Source organism: Branchiostoma belcheri, unplaced genomic scaffold (assembly GCF_001625305.1).
Source record: "Branchiostoma belcheri isolate BF01 breed outbred unplaced genomic scaffold, Haploidv18h27 scaffold12, whole genome shotgun sequence".
Classification (NCBI taxonomy): Eukaryota; Metazoa; Chordata; class Leptocardii; order Amphioxiformes; family Branchiostomatidae; genus Branchiostoma; species Branchiostoma belcheri.
This window is the reverse complement of record NW_017802602.1, coordinates 1,290,233-1,309,168: the sequence shown is the minus strand read 5'-3', so window position 1 is coordinate 1,309,168 and position 18,936 is coordinate 1,290,233. Positions and strand designations below refer to the sequence as shown.

Genomic DNA, 18,936 nt, shown 5'->3' with positions numbered 1-18,936 from the left:
TTGGTGAGGTCATAGGTCACTGTTTGGAGAAGAAGAAGAGGAAGAAACGGAGCAAAAACAATATGTTTTCTTTCGGTAAACAATACATATCAAGAAAGTTCATGTGCTGCGTATAGTAACACTGGTTTATTTCTTTCAGACTGTACGGTACAGAGTAGCAGGGTCCCCGTAGGACCCTGAATTGATCTGCCGCATTACACAGGTTATTAAAAATGGTTGGCACAGATATTAAAAGCAATTACTAAAAACAGTCATTAAAAGGAGATACAATAGACTGCGATCGTAGTCAAACGTATACCAAGTCATGACAGATTGAAGCAAGATTTTTACCACTGGATGTCCTTCCTAACGCCAACCCAAACCCTAGTAGGGCCCAGGATCCCTCTAACTGAGTGGGTAAATACGTGTAAAGTGCCTTTCCCAAGGGCACAACGTCTGGGTGCATTTCCGGACATGTCTGGGTCCAACCCTGGAGATTGAACCTGGGTCTGCTTGCTTGACAGTCGGATACTGTATCCACTACACCACACAGACGCCACAAACATTACCTGGGGTCCATGGAGATGAGTTGTGAGATGAGGAGACTGTTGGCCTCGGTGATGGAGACTTTAGTGGAAGCTGCTGCCAGGTGACTCTCAAACTCCAGAATCTCCTGCTTCTCCAGCTCACAGATCTACAAAATATATCATGGGTTGATTAAAAGCAGTTACTTGAGTGGATTCATTCCAATAACCGACATCTTTCACACCACAGTCGTCCCTCAGTAAGACATCCGGAGCAGTTTGTTGTTCCCGTTTTGAACAAAAACGGGAGTGTGAGTGAGTGTGTGAGTGAGTGAGTTAATGTGTGTGAGTGAGTGAGTGAGTGAGTGAGTGAGTGAGTGAGTGAGTGAGTGAGTGAGTGAGTGAGTGAGTGAGTGAGTGAGTGAGTGAGTGAGCAAGTATGTGAGTGAAATGAATGATCTAAAGAGTCTACATGTACCTGCAGCTCCTTGTTGATAAGTTCTGCCTTCTTCTCCTCAGTAGCCAGAGTTCCCGGTGGCCAGTCATAGTCACTGCAGAAACAACAGGAGATCATTGGAACATACAAATGTACATGTACTGACTTTCACTGTTTTTGTTATGCATAATGGATAAACATCAGAATGATACTGTAACAGTTTTTTAGGAGAAAATGTTGAACTCTACATCAGATATGGCCATAAAAGTTATTGCAGTTTTGAGGATCAAAATCAACAAAATCTGACATGCAATTTAACAATTATTGTACAATGTCATGTAACTGCATGTAACTTAGTCTAGTAGTGTATTTTTTTCTCAACTTACTTTGTCATGACCATCTCCATAAAGCACTTGAGCTGAGGGTAGTGCTCCCAGGCAGCGTGACCTGAACAAAGAAAAGCTTTTTCATACAACTAAATAAGCTCTTAAAGTAACTATATTTCTGTTTTCATGTAACACAATGCTGTATTTGTTTTTGCATACATGTACTTTCGGTTACTTGACAAGTCACGTACGCCTCACAATGCTCTGTTACTTATGCTATGTTATTCAGATGATTCTTGTTGTTTTACTACAGATAAACTGTTCATATATTGGCTGATGAAGACAGTCCATACCTATATTTGCAGGGTTGAAAGCGGACACAGTCAGAAGTAACATCCAGCCCTTCCAGTACAGGTTGGAGATAGCGAGGGTGGGGGGTTCGTATCTGGAACACAACACAAGGTAAAGTAAGGACACACACTGCTTTCATTACAAAGGCCCTAAGTACTTGTACTGGCTCTTACTGAAACTGTTAGAGTCTAAAACTATATATATGCAGAATATACTACAGGTAAGACCAGTGTTCTAGCCAGTGTCTGTTTTTTTGCCATTAAATAGATTTTTGCTCATGAAGGACAAAAATTTTGCCCATCATATTATCTTTGACAAAAAAAAGGGGGCATGTAAAGAAATTTAAAGATATGTCTAATCTAAGACTGTCTTCCAGCAAAACTTTCCCCTCAAAATGCAGGAAACAGTGTTTCAGAGGGGTAAGAATTTGTACTTGACACATTACATCAAACAAAATTGAGGTGACAGAAAAGATTACCCTGGCTAGAACACTATAAGACGTTAGTTAATGCTGTTTTTTAAGTATTAAAAACCCAGTACTAACCCCTGGGGCAGTTGTATGTTCTCCGGATGGTGATATGCACACAGGTTTAACACCGCATCCAGGAGCTGCAGTCTCTCAACAGGCAGGACATCAAAGTCTGCAGCAGAGAACAACCAAAGTCAGGTCTGAACAAAACACTGTGTAACACTGACACATTTGCTGGACTTGAGATATATTTGGGTGTACAATACCATTGGTCTGTATGGTTACCTGCAACACTGTCCAGGGCTCGAAATACTGGGTGCATCTTAGTGCACCTAAAATTGGAGCTGTGCACCCAAATATTTTTGTAGGTTTACGTAATACTATGTAAAGATGTTAAATGTATACTGTAGTGTACAACATATTCTTAACATCCAAGTGTCAAAAAAATAATAAAATTATTGTTGTAGCACTGTACTTTAGAAATGAAACATAATTAGTTATTGCTGACATTCTAGTTATTCGATTTTATATGGTGTGCCCCCAAAATTTTTTGTGCACCCAATTTTTTAGGCTGACATTGTCCCTTACCTGGAGACTGGAGTGATGCTGCCCTCCTCACCACCTGATCTGCAAGGTCCAAAGCTTCCACAGCGCTAAGGGGTAAGTCTCGGGACAGTCCGATCACCAGCAGTCTCATCAGGGTGTCTTCCTGTACAGGAACCTCCGAAACTAGCCGCAGCAGATATCTGAGTGTATACAACAGTAGTTTTGTTTATTTTATTCCAACATGTAATCACAAGACGTGGTGACGGCACACTCATGCTGCCACCAACACAGGGGACAATACAGTACTCATTTTCACCTGAAGGAAGTGAGGAAAATCGTATTAAGTGCCTTCTTTCCCAACAGCACAAGATCGGTGGTATGACAGGGTTCGACCCCAGGACCTCTTGGTTCCGAGTTGAACACTTGTTCCGTTGTGTTTGTTTGTTTTGAAGTCAAAGATTTGGATGCACAATCAGCTTGAAACTTCAGCTATTCTTAAATCTATTTCTGAAGATATTGAATGACTTGTTACACCTAACCTTTGGACATCTAACTCTAACATTGTTTACAGCTATAGACCTAATAATAATGCCAGTACTGTATTGTACTATAATTATTGTGATTCAAAAATTATACACAATGTAGACCAGTTATACTCACGCTCTCTCCCCTTCCGGTGGCCAGTTGTCCTTACTGTAGTAGGACTCGGCTGACTCCATAAACAGCACTTTCTGGATACTGGACAACAGAAAACAACATGACTTGTCAATGTTTTCACAATAGCTATGATGTGCAAGCTACATGTACATTCACAGAGAGCTGTGTTACGTAGATGAAGTGTTTCAGCACCAAGGACAGGGTCTCTGACTCCATAAACAGTACCTTCTGCATACTGAACAACAGAAAAGAACATGTCAATTTTTCTTGAAGGTTCTTTTACATTTTAGTTTATTAAGGCAACTACAAACAATGGAGACAAAGACATATTAAACATTCAATCTATAGATGTTCTTTACTCCTCTGATAAGGTTTGTGAATAGGATCAACAGTTGAATGGATGGATGGACAGAGAGATGGATGGATGGAGGGAGGGATGAATGGTTAGCAAGATGGATGAATGAATGTTCAGAGGGATGGATGGAGGGAGGGATGAATCAAGGGATAAAGGGATGCATGTATGAATGTATACCAGGATAAATGGAAGGATGGCTGGATGGATGGATGGATGGATGGATGGGTGGATGGATGGATGGGTGGATGGATGGATATATGGATGGATGGATGTATGGAGAGATGGTTGGATGGATGGATGGATGGATGGATGAAAGAATGAATGTACAGAGGGATGGATGGATGAATTAAGAGATAGAGGAATGCATAGATGAATCATTATGGATGAATGAACAGAGAGATGGTTGGATGGATGACTGTATCAGATTGTAAGACCTGGTACAGAGGAATGGATGGATGGAAGGATGAACTAAGGTATACAGGGATCCATACATGGACAGCAGGATGGATGGAAGGCTAAAGAAACAAATACATAAAGGAGTAGTTCATTCCAGACTGTCATACCATTGCACGTAGTCAGTAGAGTTGAGTTTAAACATGCCAGGAGCGATGGTGTGGAGCCACCAGACAGAGTCCCGCTGGATAACTGATGACTGTAGCTGGAACCTTCGCAGGGTCTCCACATCTGATAAACACACAAACACAACAGAGAAATTTAAAAAAAAAAATTGAGAAATAAAGACAAAATCATGGACATACATTGTAGGTTGAACTTCTTATACAGGTTTTTATGTTTAACCGAAGGAAAACATAATATGTACATGTAATTGTTTTTGCTCTGTTTCCTTTTCTTCTTATTCTTCTCCAAGCAAATAAGGTCAATGACCTGAACCAGAAGTCTGTCACCATGGTAACAACCCTCCAGACTAAATTTTTAGCTTAGGAGCGCATGCGCTCCTAGCCTCAAAAAGTTAGGCGCGCAGGCAAACATTTGGGCGCGCAAACAAAAAATCTGGTCGCGCAAAGTACTTTTTAATTTACAAGCCAAGAGAATAATGTACCTAAACAGACAATTAATCATTCTTTCATTATCATAGAAACAACATCAAAATTCACCATTTGTACTTAAAGAAAATTATATATTGTGATAAATGAAAGACCAAACAATGATTTTACAAGTAACTGTCTTTAATGTGTTCAAAGTCACTTCATCTCAGTCGTTAGGCCAGGCTGACTGATATGTCGGTCTCCTATAGGCCTCTGCAGGGTTGGACAAGTTTTCTAAAATCCAACCCTATTGGGCAAGTGCATGGTCATTTTCACTTGCCCGAACCAACTTTTCACTTGCCCAAAATATAAATGACATATATCTATGCATTTATCATTGCAACAATGAAATAGTTTTATTTTTTGGAAAAAAAAAACACTTAAATGTTTTAAGCAAGAGTTATTTATGATGTAACGGTTAATAATTATTAACATTGCTACTCAAACCATTTTGTTATCGTTAAAGGTACAGATTTTCCACAACAATGAAGACAATTTTCTTTATTTCTTACAACTTTACAGGTAACACTACATGTCTGAAGTAGTTTCATTGACTGAAAAATAATTCTTAAAAATTAAATACAATAAAAAAAGGTCATGGAAAAAGAACAGAGTAGAAACATAAAGGGAAGAATAAAAAAATAGGCTTCATTTGGAATTGCCTATAATTTATAAATTATAATCATTTAATAATATATGCTACACAAATGTCTAAAATTAATACCTTCAGTTGAAACTTTAGCTATTAATATTAATTATTTCTTCAACTGTATCAAAACAATCTACAACTTAGTTTGAAAAGTCTGCACAACAGACATCTGCCCAAGTTTTCCTTAGACTTAGAGGAGTTCTAGTAGAAAATCCTATCAGTCACGCATTGCCAAACTTCCCTGTCCTGGACGCTCCTGGGCCATGAGGGAGGATCTCTTTTCAAACACAAACTTTGCCAACAGTCAAATATCACAAGTTGTGGCTGATAAAGATATTTATCTTCTTGATTTCCCCCCAAATTTAGGCCAGATGGCAGTTTAGAATCCCCTAAACAATTCTGGAAACACCGTGTATGACTCCCGGTCGCGCTAGGTCGCCGGCTGCACAAGCTTGAAGGCGAGATCTCGTCACCTGACCCCTCTAATGGTATAAGGATATCAAGTCTCGCGAGAGTCGGGCTGCCGAGAGGTCACGCCAGATGAAAACAAGATGGCGCCCCGGTTGTGTCGGGTCTGTTTTTTCGTCGAAAGAAAGCTGTTTGCCGCTTTATTTGCCGAGATAATGGTATCTACGGACTTGTAATGGGTTTTCTGACAAATGAACATGATTTTGCCTGGCATTAATATGACATTCTTACGGGAAAAAATAAGAAATTTTTGCCTCTAACAGCGCTATAGCCAATAATTTAGGCGCACCGCGGATTCTCTGCCGGTCGCGCAGTGCGCGACCAGAGTAAAAGATTTAGTCGCATTTCGTAATTAAAAAACGGTCGCAGTCTGGAGGGTTGGGTAACCAGTGTTGGATTACATCATGTTGCAATTTTATAGCAGGAGGGATTTAGACTCCTGTCTGACCATATATATGAATGTGTTTGAGTAAGAATCAACAGAACAGACCATATGCGAAGGTTAACATTTTGCAAATGTTACCTTTCTAGTTTACAGATTGCACTAAGTCTTGTCTTTGGATATAAAAAAATGCTGTAGGTTCACAAAGTGCTGTTACCTTTCTTGTCTCCCCTTGAGACAGCAGAGGCAGCCTCCTTGACAGTTGCTGTCACGCTCAGCAGACAGCCGAGGCAGATCAGGTCGGTCAGCTGAAGCAGCAGGCGCTCCTAGCAACAGACAAGACAGTATTTTATTTTATTCATCCCATATATATATATATGGGTTGCACATACGGTACCATTTATATAGCACCCTTATATGTGCGATTTGGGGGTATTTCTGGTGCAACGCATCACACCAGAGCAAAACGCCAATGCAGAAGTAACTACGCTACCGCAGGGCAAAAAAAGTCAGGGATCTATGACACGCTTAAGACATCAAACCATTTGAAAATATTGTGTAAAAAATGCCAGCAGGACAAGGGTTAAGATTTACCACATTTGTGGAAGGATTGACTTAACACTGTGACTATCACCTCTTCAAGATAACCTTGAGACTGTGGTATCAAGGATTTATTCAACACACTGAGATATTTGCCACCACATCTGACCTTGAGATGACCTTCCATTTCCATGAACTGCGGTTCGGATCATAGCTGCTAATAATCCTCTTCATTGAGGGATCAGCAGTATTGAAGATGATGATGAACACAATATATATTATTCTTCTAACTTCTTTTTCTAATATTTCTTTCTGAAATATATGCTACCACATCTGACCTTGAGATGACCTTCCATGTCCATGAACTGCGGTTCGGAGCGCTCCTGCATGAGGCTGCGGCAGAAGGCTGCGAAGTTCAGGTCGCCCCTCAGCGCGTGGATTGCTTAAATCACACCTTCTACTCATAAACATAAAATGAGAGTAACCACATCTGACCTTGAGATGACCTTCCATGTCCGTGAACTGCGGCTCGGAGCGTTCCTGCATGAGGCTGCGGCAGAAGGCTGCGAAGTTCAGGTCTCCCCTCAGCGCGCAGATTGCTTAAATCACACCTTCTACTCATAAACATAAAATGAGAGTAACCACATCTGACCTTGAGATGACCTTCCATGTCCGTGAACTGCGGCTCGGAGCGTTCCTGCATGAGACTGCGGCAGAAGGCTGCAAAGTTGAGGTCTCCCCTCAGCGCACGGATTGCTTAAATCACACCTTTTACTCATAAACATAAACTGAGAGTAACCACATCTGACCTTGAGATGACCTTCCATGTCCGTGAACTGCGGTTCGGAGCGCTCCTGCATGAGGCTGCGGCAGAAGGCTGCGAAGTTGAGGTCGCCCCGCAGCGCGCGTATGATCTCCCGCAGCAGAGCGCGCACGGCACGCAGGTAGTCTTCACGGTTAGTCAGCAGCTCCTGGAACACCACTGCTAGGTACTGGGGAGGGGAAGATCAAGAAAACATGTTGTCTGTTAAGAACACAGTTTGTGTCCCCCTTTAGGCCATGGTGATTTGATTATATAGATGACATCCTCTGGGAATTCCAAAACTGATGCGAGCATACAAATAAAAAAAAAAAGTTTGACAAAAAAAAAGTTTCCTTCATTAGGAAATATACATGGTGGAGTCAATTCTGAAGTCAAATTTGCTTTTTTTAAAGATTTATGAAGGGTCAGAAGGTTCTCCCCCTCAAAAAACACCCCTATGCTGGTTGAAAGACAAAATCACAGCATAGGGGGCCCAAATCACAGCATAGGGGGCCCAAATCACAGCATAGGGGGTCCCTACGCTCAAACAGCCTAGTGAGAACTATGCCCATACCCACCTTAGCAGCTTCCTCTCTAGAGGGAAGAACAGAAAAAAATTATTTGTTTTAGCTTGAAACAGGCAAAGTACAATCACAAAGATCTGTGCTAGCACGTAGATATCGATGGTGTTTTAGTACCAGAGATAGGTTTTCTGGGTGAGCATTCAGTAACTCTCAAGAAGAAAAGACAAATTTGTTTTGCTTCAAACAGGGAAAGTACAACCAGAGAGGTCTGTCGTCTTCATCAGGATAATTAATGACCAATCACTTCACAGCGTGATCTCGCGAGAGTTATGGTTTACAAACACGTGACCTGTATCCTATACAGTTATTTTCCTAGGCCCAAATCTCACCTTAGCAGCTTCCTCTGGACTGTGTTGGAACAGGACGGCCAGGAGTGACATGTTGTTGGGGTTTCTGGAGTTGGACAGCTCGTTGTAGATGGTGTGCTTCAGCACCAGGGACAGGTTCTCTGGGTGGGCGTTCAGTAACTCTCTAGATGGAAGAAAGATTTGTTTTAGATTAAAAAAAGCAAAGACTTTGAGTCTATACATGTATGTAGAACCAGAGAGATCTGTGTTATGTAGATGGTGTGCTTCAGCACCAGGGACAGGTTCTCTGGGTGGGCGTTCAGTAACTCTCTGGAGAGGGAAGAACAATTTAGATTTAAAAAAAGCAAAGACTTCAAGTCTATACATGTACAATGTATCTAGAAAACCACAGAGGTCTGTGCAATGTAGATGGTGGGTTTCAGCACCAAGGACAGGTTTTCTGGATGAGTATTCAGTAACTCTTTAGAGGGAAGAACAGATTTGCTGTGTTAGGTAGATGTCATTTCAGCACCAAGGACAAGTTCTGTGGGTGGGCATTCAGTAACTCTCTAGAGGGAAGAAAGATTATTTTGTTTCTTCTTAAAACAAAAAATAGCAAAATCCACAGACGTCTGTGTTAGGTAGATGTCATTTCAGATTTGTTTCGTATCAAAACAAAAAGAACATGCTACGATGTACAATAATAGAGGTCTGTGTTATGTAGATGGTGTTTCAACACCAAGGACAGGTTTTCTGGGTGGGCATTCAGTAACTCTCTAGAGGGGGAAGAAAGATTTGTTTCTTATTAAAACCAGAGATCTGTGTTATGTAGATGGTGTTTCAGCCCAAAAAAGCACAAAAAACAGCCATGCCTTCAAATATCAGAGTTATCAACCAAGAATTGACATGTTCAAAAACTTGTATTTTCCAAGAACTAAAATGTATGGTAGATGGCATTTCAGTACCAAGGAAAAGTTCTCTGGGTGGGCATTCAGTAACTCTCTGGAGAAGTAAGAAAGATTTGTTTTAGCTTGAAACAAGTAAGAACATGTATGTACATGTGTACATTCTACAAAATAAAATGTACAATACAAATATCTGTGTTATTTAGATAGTGTTTCAGCACCAAGGACAGATTTTCTGTAACTCTTTAGAGAGGGAAGGACAAATTTGATTTAGCTTGAAACAGGAAACAGCATACATGTAAAACCAGAGATCTGTGTTACATGGATGGTCTGTTTACCACCAAGGACAGGTTTGAAAATCTAAACTTTAGGCCTTGTACATGTAGTTGTACTTGATAAATAATCAATTAAAAGCACACATTGAAAGCACACTTTTTTTTTATATTTTAAAGCCTTAAACAACAGAAATTGACATGTTATAGATATGCTTCCCTTTTAATATCATAAAAATGAAAAATAAAAGAGAGAAAACCTCACCTCATGCATGAGTTATAGTGGTTGATGAGCGGTTTGGTCTTTAGCCGGACTCGGATAAGTGCGGAGACCACCTCCACATCCTGTGGGTCCTGTGTCACACAGTTCAGACACACAGACATCAACAGCTCCTGGGCAGGTCTGGTCAGCTGGGGGGACAGGATGGATTATCATACCAGCTATACAGAATACAGAAGCTGGTGTGTTACGGCGAAGGGTGGTTATACTGGCTATACAGATACAGAAGCTGGTGTGTTACGCCGAAGGGCAGTTATACCAGCTATACGGACACAGAAGCTGATGTGTTACGCCGAAGGGCGGTTATACCGGCTATACAGATACAGAAGCTAGTGTGTTACGCCGAAGGGCGGTTATACCGGCTATACAGATACAGAAGCTGGTGTGTTACACCAAAGGGCGGTTATACCGGCTATACAGATACAGAAGCTGGTGTGTTACACCAAAGGGCGGTTAAACCGGCTATACAGATACAGAAGCTGGTGGGTTACACCAAAGGGCGGTTATACCGGCTATACAGATACAGAAGCTAGTGTGTTACACCAAAGGGCGGTTATACCGGCTATACAGATACAGAAGCTAGTGTGTTACACCAAAGGGCGGTTATACCGGCTATACAGATACAGATACAGCCAAGTACAAGTACCTTAGGGTTCTGTAGCCACATCTCGAGGCGCTGCACGGCCATGAGTCTGACCTCTGCGTACCCACAGGTCACGGTCATCAGGCGTATCAGGTTACGCGACAGGTTGTCCATGGCCTGGCGACGAGTCAGCTGGTCTTTCAGCGTGTCCAGGATGTAACCCTCGATGCTCTCCTGCATAAATGTGTACCTTGAGAGGGGGGGAGGACACAAGTTTATTTATTTATTAATCTTACAAACACAACAAACGTGTTTGTAAGGCGCCTTCAACCGTTGAGGCTGATTTTCAAGGGAGCCCATGGAAACATGATACAAGAAAATAATGTAACATAAATAATAATAATTAAACGTTACAAAGGAATTCAAAAATCATAAATCAAGATACAATAATAATAATCAGTCAGAGGTATGTGAGAATGATGGTTAGAGATCAAATTCCAAATAATACAAACTTATGAACAGTAGGTCATAAATAAAGTACAACTGTTTGGTCTTTTGCTTTCAATTTTGTTTAACTGTATTACATGTAAGTTGGATAACTAGAAATCGCCAAAGTCTAAACTAAAGAAAGACTAAAACAGGAAACACCACATTTTTTCCTAGGCCTTACCTTGGAGTGATGGTCTGGTCGTCTGGGGTCAGCCGCTCGCTGGTGGTCAGGCCTTCCGACACGTCCGAACTTTTGTCATCATCATCACCAAACTGGGTGGGGCTGGGGCCTGGTGGGATAGATTATATTGTTTGAACCATGAAAACACTTGATACACAAACACAAGAAAACATGTCTTGATTCACAAGAAGACAGTTGCTCAAGAAACTGGATAGATTTTATAAACTGTCAGTTGTTAGAGTAACAGTCACTATTTTCTTGTATCATCATCATGTTGATTTCCCCATTATTCAGCATTATCCTTTTTTATCCAAGAACCAAGAAAACTGGAGGAACAACGGAAGGGAGCTTTAAGTAAGGAGTAATACTGGAAACAAATACTCTAAGACTGATTTTGAAAAGCACTGAATGAGTTGAAAAGATCACTAAGTCTTGCTTTTCTTAGAATTATAGGAAATAATACATGTTTAACGATGTGTTTTAATGATCAACTCATGACTTATTACTATATACATTTGTAGGTAACACAAGCATCTATAGCAAAGATGTTGCAAAACTGCAGCCAGGCTTACAGTGTTCAGGAGTGGATGAGGGAGGCCTGCTGCCCAGTTCAGGAGTGAGACCAGACTTGGGAGGCAGCCTCGTGCTGAAGGCTGTCTGGATGTTGGCTACAAACTCCCTACACTCAGGGTTGTCCACCCAGACTCGCTCTCCCAGGGAGTCTTCTACAAACACCTGGGGGAACAACGGAAGGGCGCTTCAGGTGAGGAGAAATATCTTCTACCACAATAAAAGAGGTTTTGAAAAAGCTCAGAATGAACTGAAAAGATCACTTGCTTTTCTGAGAATTGGGTAAAATACATTGTTTAGCAATGTTTTTTAGTAATCGACTTGTTACTATACTTAGTAACAGAAGCATCTAACATTGTCTGCCTGGTCCCAACTTAATGTCAGGTTGCCCACAAAACCATTATTTCTTCAACTGAATGTAGATAATCATATATAGACTGGTTTATTGAACTAATAAAACTAAATACTTGTTTTTGGGAAATTGATGTAGAAAAATGGTCTCAAGTTAGAAAAACAGCTGAAACTGAGAAGTGGACTTTGAAGTCGTACACTGTATGTCCGCCTCACCTTAACGAAGTTGTCAGGCCAGTTGTCCTCCTCCTGGTAGGCAGACATGAGGATGTTACACGTCAGCACCACCACTAGTGGGTTCCCCTTCGACTTGAAGTTAAAGGAAACATCTCTCTTCAACAGGCTGCAAAACGACTGCGAGGAAGAAAAAACAACCTCCAGTTTAATTCTGGACTCATTCCCATATCTCAGCATCCTTACAGCTAGATGGGCAGCCATGGAGGACCTTTTGAGGATTAACAAAATAAAAGTTAAAGAACACTTCTCTCTTCAACAGACTGCAGAACGACTGAAAGGGATAAAAAAACAGCCTCCAGTTCAGTGAGTAGTTTCATCAGGTTGGTAAGTCACTGTGTAAAGAGACTGAAAATGATGTAAGAAATACCTTCCCCCCCCCCATGCCACACACACACCAACGCACACTCCATGTTCAGTCATCTTAAAAATGCAGCCATGGAGGACCTCTTGGGGATTTACAAAATAAAAATTAAAGGAGACATCTCTCTAACTTCAACAGGCGCAGAATGACTAGGAGGAAGAAAAAAAAGCCTCCAGTTTAATTCCGGAATTCTAGTTTAATTCCAAAGTAATTCCCACATCCCTGAAAACCATGAAGGTAAAAGTACCGTCAATTTATGAAGGGATTTACAGTAATATGGTACTCACTTCTGTGACCCCTTCACTGAGGAAGATGAGCGGTTTAGTCTTGGCGAGGAACATGAGACTCAGGAACACGCCCTGGTCAGGCTTGGCTTTGTTGGACTTGAGGGTGTTGATGGCCCCCACGATCAGACTGTCCACACGATCGTCGTTGTTCTCTGCTTCCGCGTCAAGAATGGCGTCAATCAGCTCGGATGCAGGAACTGAAGGATATCAACAAATAAAAATACATTTTTGTATAAACTAGAAAGGTATTACATTTGCAAAGCATATGGTCTTCAATCTCAGGGTCTAGCCTACTAGTAACAAACAGCTTCTCTGCTTATTGCTCCTTAAACACATACAATGTAATATGTGGTGAGCAGCCCTTCCAGCTCTATCCTGCTACAAACAAAATGTAATTATCAGTTTTTGCAATGTCAAAATTTTGTTCTGCAATTCGGAAACACTTTCTGAAAACATTGCAGAGTGGTCGACTCGGAACCAAGAGGTCCAAGGTTCGAGTCCTGACATCGATGACACCGATCTTGTGCCCTTGGGAAAGGCACTTTACACGGCTTTCCCCACTTAACTCAGGTGAAAATGAGTATTGTCTGTCCTGTATTTATTCTTCTATGTGTGGGACACATGCAGCAACAGCAACAGCTGCCTGTGTCCCTCTTGTATTGCACTGTTGCAATTTCAACTAGAATTCCACGATCTCATACCTTCGCCAAATGATGTTAGCCTTTATGACTAAGAAATTATAGATTAATCCCCCTGGTTGTGCAAATAGGATCCTACATTGCATCAATTATATCTGTTGATCATATTCTACACCAGAAGACAGTCTTATCTTATCAATGCATGCCATTATAGCATGTCCTCATAAATTATGCAAATGAGGTCATTTGAATAAGTTATGTTTAATTATGTTCACCTTCACATAACTTTCAAATATCCCATGTATGAAATTCCAGACATTACCAATATGTAATTACAACATTTTCTCATTAATTATGCAAATTAAGTTTTCATTTGCATAATCGATATCTGCCTGTATTTCTGCCGGTCTTAATTACATATGTCACAAGGTTGAATAGTCCTATCATGGAATGCAGCTGATTTATAGAAGTTCCTCATTAATTATGCAAATTACATTAATATTTGCATAATTGTAATATCATTATGTCAAGCATCACTTCAGCTACCTACATGCCAAAAATCACGACGATCCATCAATCGGTCCTTGAATTATCCGCCTTTAAACATTTTTCAACTAATGCCCCTGCAGTTCCAGAGCAAGCTGCTAGGGGGCCCGAACTCACGTCACTTGTTCCCCAGCACAAGAGCTACCTACCATCCAAATTTCGTCAGCTTAGCATGTCTAGATCACGAGATATCAAAACCGGAAGTTCAGCTGCAGTACCATAACAAGCCGCTAGGGGGCCCAAAATCTAATCAGTTCCACGTCTCATCAAGACCTACCCACCTACCAAATATCAAGACAATCGATCCAGGCGTTCTTGAGTTATCGTGCTCACACACACACAGACACACGAACGCCTCTGAAAACATAACCTTCTTGGCGAAGGTAATAAATCAAATCAAATACCCAGGATAGGAGCGACAGACGACTGCCTGGCTGACACCAGAGGTTTCTTGGGCCCGTCTTGTTTGTGTGTGTGTCTGTGTGTAAGAGGGCTTATGTGTGTATATCCCTACCTAGTATAGGAGCGACAGATGACTCCCTGGCTGGCACCAGAGGTTTTTTGGGCCCCTCAGCCGGCCTGCCCAGGGGAGTGAGCACACCCAGTTTTGGCTTCTTGGCTGCAAACGCTGAGGAGGAAGATGGCATCAGGGTGGAGGAAGTCCCTGTGGGGGCAAAACATGTACACTTGCCACATTCAAAAATAGTTTGTTGGTTAAGCAAATGATACAGGAGTTTTCTTTTACACAGCCAAGATTTCTCACCTAAGTGCTTACGTTTCAGTGTCTATCACACACCTTCCTCAGAGCTTCTGACTGGAGTTTCTCACTTCTATCCCAAAACGTGGCTGAAAAAGCCCTGAGGAAGGTGTCTGATAGACACTGAGACGTATTAATAAGCACTTAGGTGAGAAATTTTCATAATGTAAAAGAAAACTCCTGTATCCTATTAATCCTATACAGTATATCATATGTCTGGTTCGGCCATTGACCTTATTGGTTTGGAGAAGAAGAACAGGTGGAAACAGAACAAAAACAATATATTTTCCTTTGGTACTAAACATAAAAAAGATACAGATTGCTGAAATTCTATAGCTGCAGTTCCAGAGGAGGCTGCTAGGATACGTACCTGAAGCTTTGCGCTGCTGTGACGGCAGTTTGGGGTCGGTGACCAGCCCAGGGGTCGGCTTGCTGCCCAGGGCTATCAGCTCTCCTGTGGGAGGGGGGCCTGTGAGAACACAAGCACATATCAATTTGGTTACTTGTTGTTGTTGTCCTTGTTTAGTGTCTTATATTTCGCTAGATGTGGTCTCTTGGTGCTGGTTTGGACTTAGTTCAGTTCACAGTCACAGTTCTGTGTCTTTCCCTTAAAAGTACCCCATCGTTTTTAGTTTTTAAGGAAAAGATACAGCCTTGCACAAGCAGCAACAAAAAAAACAAAAACACCTTCTTCACTTTACAGATTTGTTAGAAAATGACGGGTGTTCTGTTCTTACAATTTTGTTAGCAGCAGTAAGATAATACGGTGTATATTGTAGCAATGCTGGAATTCCATGACTGAAGGAGAATACAAGCTTGACTCAAATGTGAGGTTATTTGCCGATGACTGTCTATTGTATGTAGAGCTTTCTACACAGACCGACTCACAACTTCTCCAAAAAGACCTGAACACCCTGGAAGAATGGCAAAGCAAATGGCTCATGCAGTTTAATCCCGAAAAATGCTACATTATGCACATAACAAACAAACGAACACCACATGCAACTAGCTACCAGTTTTGTGGTCAGGCTTTAGCAACCACAAAAATCCATCCGTATCTGGGCGTCACGCTGACAAGCGGACTGAAGTGGGGTGCACATGTTAATAATATCACAACTAAGGCGAAACAGACATTGGGAGTGATTAAACGTAATCTGTGGGCATGTCCAACGAGAGTAAAATCACTTGCATACACGTCACTTGTAAGACCGAACCTAGAATACGCTGCGACAGTATGGGATCCATATACAAAGAAAGACAAAGACAAATTGGAAAGGGTACAGAATCAAGCTGCAAGATTCTGTATGAACAACTATGTAAGAGGTGCTAGTGTCACGGAAATGAAAAGAAACCTACAGTGGACCTCACTTGAAGACAGAAGAAAGATGTCTAGACTATGCATGATGTACAAAATGACTAATAAACTGGTGGATGTCCCAACTACTAAGTACCTAATACCAGCTCAGAAGAGAACAAGAAATAGCCACGCATTCAAGTACCAGAGTTATCAACCAAGGATTGAGGTGTTCAAGAATTCATTCTTTCCTAGAACTATCGCAGAGTGGAACTCACTGTCACCAAGTACAGTAGGGGCACTGTCAATAGATAGCTTTAAACAATGTCTAGAGCTAGAAGTTCAAGGGTTAGGTGTAACAAGTCGATCGGTGTAATATAGCCAGCTGCCGCCGCGCCGCGTGCCTGCGAAGCTGGTGTGTTACGCCGAAAGGCGGTTATACCGGCTATACAGATACAGATACAGATACAAGAAAAAAGGAGAGGTACCTCGCGGTGTACACAAAAATTTTCCACCCCCCCTCCACACCAAAAGTCACACCATAACACACGAAAATAAAACGTCGTAAACCTTTCGGCTTGGTCTTCCTCGGACCACCAAGCTTTCCCCTGTCCATCTTTGCTCAAAAACACCTCGAAGTAGCAGCGGCAACAACTTTCCGGACGAGAAATACGTCGAAGAAAAAATCTCGGTAATCTTTTTCTAAAGTGTTGCCGCCATGATGCTTTCTCTCTGTTTGTGGACCGTTCCATAATCGTAGATTCTTTTTAAAAGATAACGTTGGTTGCTTTTTAAGTATGATTTACCTTACAAAAATATTGGAAAATATAGTATGGGTTTCTATCAGGTGATTTGTTCCAAATTTTATTCACATTAAGTGAATTATTATAAATTTTATTGAACTATTGTAAACGCCCCTAAATTTTAGTGAGATCTTCCACTAGGGGTTAAAGGGCGAGCAGAAATCAGGTGAGACCAGAGACCGGTCTGTGCAAAACTATCGTCTGTTGAACAGGTGATTTTCGACATTTCTTGCTTTAGTTTATGTACATCACTGTCCAACATATGTGTAGAAGTGTGTACATCGCAGGCTCGTGTGGTTGATTGTCCCGTTTTCGATAAGTGTAATAAGAAAATCAGCTGATCTGTATCAACAAATAATCAACATTCATTTTCATATATTCAAGCTAAGCATTGATTTGTCTTGTCCTTTCTTAAGGTTGAGGTAAGAACACCATTTTGCTGAATGAGTTGTTGTATTTATGAAAAGGGTGACATATCTTTTTTATTCTTTCTAAATATGGTAATAGCCAATAGTCAAGTCAAAGTATATTTGCACAACGATTGTAACACTAACAGGTAACGTTACATTGTATGCCAGACAATAAGCTGGTATGGTTCTATCGAAATTCTACATAAGGTTATAGGTTCAACAGGTACCATGTCTGGCCGAATGTTGAATAAACCTACTGGGTAAGAACTAAATTGTACACATCTACAAGTATATGTTCTATACTAACGTTACATTCATTATTTATTAAGTAATGCCAGCAGAAGCTCAAGTCCTGATGGAACATACCCTGGAAGCCAGAGGACAGCGGGTCGTGGCCAATTTCTCCTCGGCTCGCCAAACAACTTTCCCCGTGAAACACGATCCAGCCGGCCGGGGTGTTTAGCGCCCACGCCCTGGCCGGCTGGATCCAGGGTAGATTGAACACTGATTTGTCTTGTCCTTCCTTAAGCCCCATGTAAGAAGAAGATGTCCCCGGATGAGTTGCTGTACCTGAGCCTGTTGGTGCTGAGCATCCCGCTGGGCTGTGTGCTGAGGCAGGTGAGAGGTCCCACCTGGCGCAGGGCCGCCGTGTTCGCTCTTGGAGCCGGACAGGTGATCCTTACCTGCCGATGGGACACCTTACACTCCCTGGTCTCCGTCCTCGGGACTTTCACCATCTTAAAGACGGCTGGACCAAGGTGATTATTTTATACTTACATGTATTTATTTATTGATCTTAAAACAGTTGGATAGTAACGTTACCATCAGTAATTCAGTTGGGTAATTTATTAAAAAAACATTATGTCTCCTCAAACTTCAAGTACAGAGTAGAGTAGAAGCTTCGGCCAGGTAGGACGTCTTTCCAGTTGCAACAGCTTCTTTTGACTTTTCGTTTAGCCAACTGTCATGGTTTTTTGTGGATGGTCAAGTATCTTGAAGTTGTATTTGGCTGGGTGGTACTCTATATGTTTGTCGAATCTTGTCTTGAATGTGTGACACTGTTGGTGCATTCACAACGTCTTCTGGTAGTATAGAAATTTACTTGGGCTTATTATAAGAGTTATTTGGGCTCTATAAATACACAAAGGCTTCACTTGACCTAAGGAGCACTGTCAAATATACCAATTACATTGGGACTGGTCAGGGTCAGAATTCACTATATGGATCTCCAAATAGGTGCGGATTTTAAAATTTGGTTTTGAAGTTGGTAATAGTGGGAGCTGTGCGAACATTGGGAGGTAAAGTGTTCCAAAGCGTAATAGTTCTATGGAAGAAGGTTACCACTGGATAATTGTGCTGTCAATGTGATGTTGTTCCCACAGGACATGCCACTTGCTGACGTTTGTGTGGTGCTTCGGCTACCTGGCGTTTTTCCGCACCTGCCACCTGTTTCACCTGCCCTACCCTGCAGCTGTGGCCAACGCAGTGCAGCTGGTGCTCACCCTAAAGGTAAGGCTGAAAAAAAAATGTTGTGTTTCCTGTTTCCTGACTGACCCTAGAAAAAACTAGCC

The 18,936-nt window shown here is 41.5% G+C and overlaps 2 protein-coding genes across 2 annotated transcripts in view; one reads left to right on the top strand and one right to left on the bottom strand.

Annotated features, from left to right (window-relative positions):
- Positions 1-16,882, bottom strand: part of LOC109462759 (integrator complex subunit 1-like) — a 63,419-nt gene extending 46,537 nt beyond the window's left edge. Inside the window, exons 1-20 of the mRNA XM_019759342.1 lie at positions 16,723-16,882; positions 15,229-15,327; positions 14,613-14,765; positions 14,506-14,577; positions 12,918-13,114; positions 12,249-12,386; positions 11,684-11,846; positions 11,112-11,220; positions 10,505-10,691; positions 9,844-9,989; positions 8,444-8,585; positions 7,538-7,720; positions 6,406-6,514; positions 4,976-4,978; positions 4,207-4,327; positions 3,292-3,369; positions 2,674-2,831; positions 1,326-1,386; positions 982-1,054; positions 549-673 (exon numbers count right to left, since the gene is read on the bottom strand). Coding sequence (XP_019614901.1) covers positions 549-673; positions 982-1,054; positions 1,326-1,386; positions 2,674-2,831; positions 3,292-3,369; positions 4,207-4,327; positions 4,976-4,978; positions 6,406-6,514; positions 7,538-7,720; positions 8,444-8,585; positions 9,844-9,989; positions 10,505-10,691; positions 11,112-11,220; positions 11,684-11,846; positions 12,249-12,386; positions 12,918-13,114; positions 14,506-14,577; positions 14,613-14,765; positions 15,229-15,327; positions 16,723-16,768 — 2,363 coding nt within the window. The 5' untranslated portion in view covers positions 16,769-16,882. The remainder of the gene's footprint in view (positions 1-548; positions 674-981; positions 1,055-1,325; positions 1,387-2,673; positions 2,832-3,291; positions 3,370-4,206; positions 4,328-4,975; positions 4,979-6,405; positions 6,515-7,537; positions 7,721-8,443; positions 8,586-9,843; positions 9,990-10,504; positions 10,692-11,111; positions 11,221-11,683; positions 11,847-12,248; positions 12,387-12,917; positions 13,115-14,505; positions 14,578-14,612; positions 14,766-15,228; positions 15,328-16,722) is intronic.
- Positions 16,883-17,107: 225 nt separating this feature from the next.
- The window catches only part of LOC109462725 (lysophospholipid acyltransferase 7-like), a 9,128-nt gene continuing 7,299 nt past the window's right edge, over positions 17,108-18,936 (top strand). Inside the window, exons 1-3 of the mRNA XM_019759283.1 lie at positions 17,108-17,121; positions 17,895-18,123; positions 18,748-18,874. Of these exons, the coding sequence (XP_019614842.1) occupies positions 17,912-18,123; positions 18,748-18,874 (339 nt within the window). The 5' untranslated portion in view covers positions 17,108-17,121; positions 17,895-17,911. The remainder of the gene's footprint in view (positions 17,122-17,894; positions 18,124-18,747; positions 18,875-18,936) is intronic.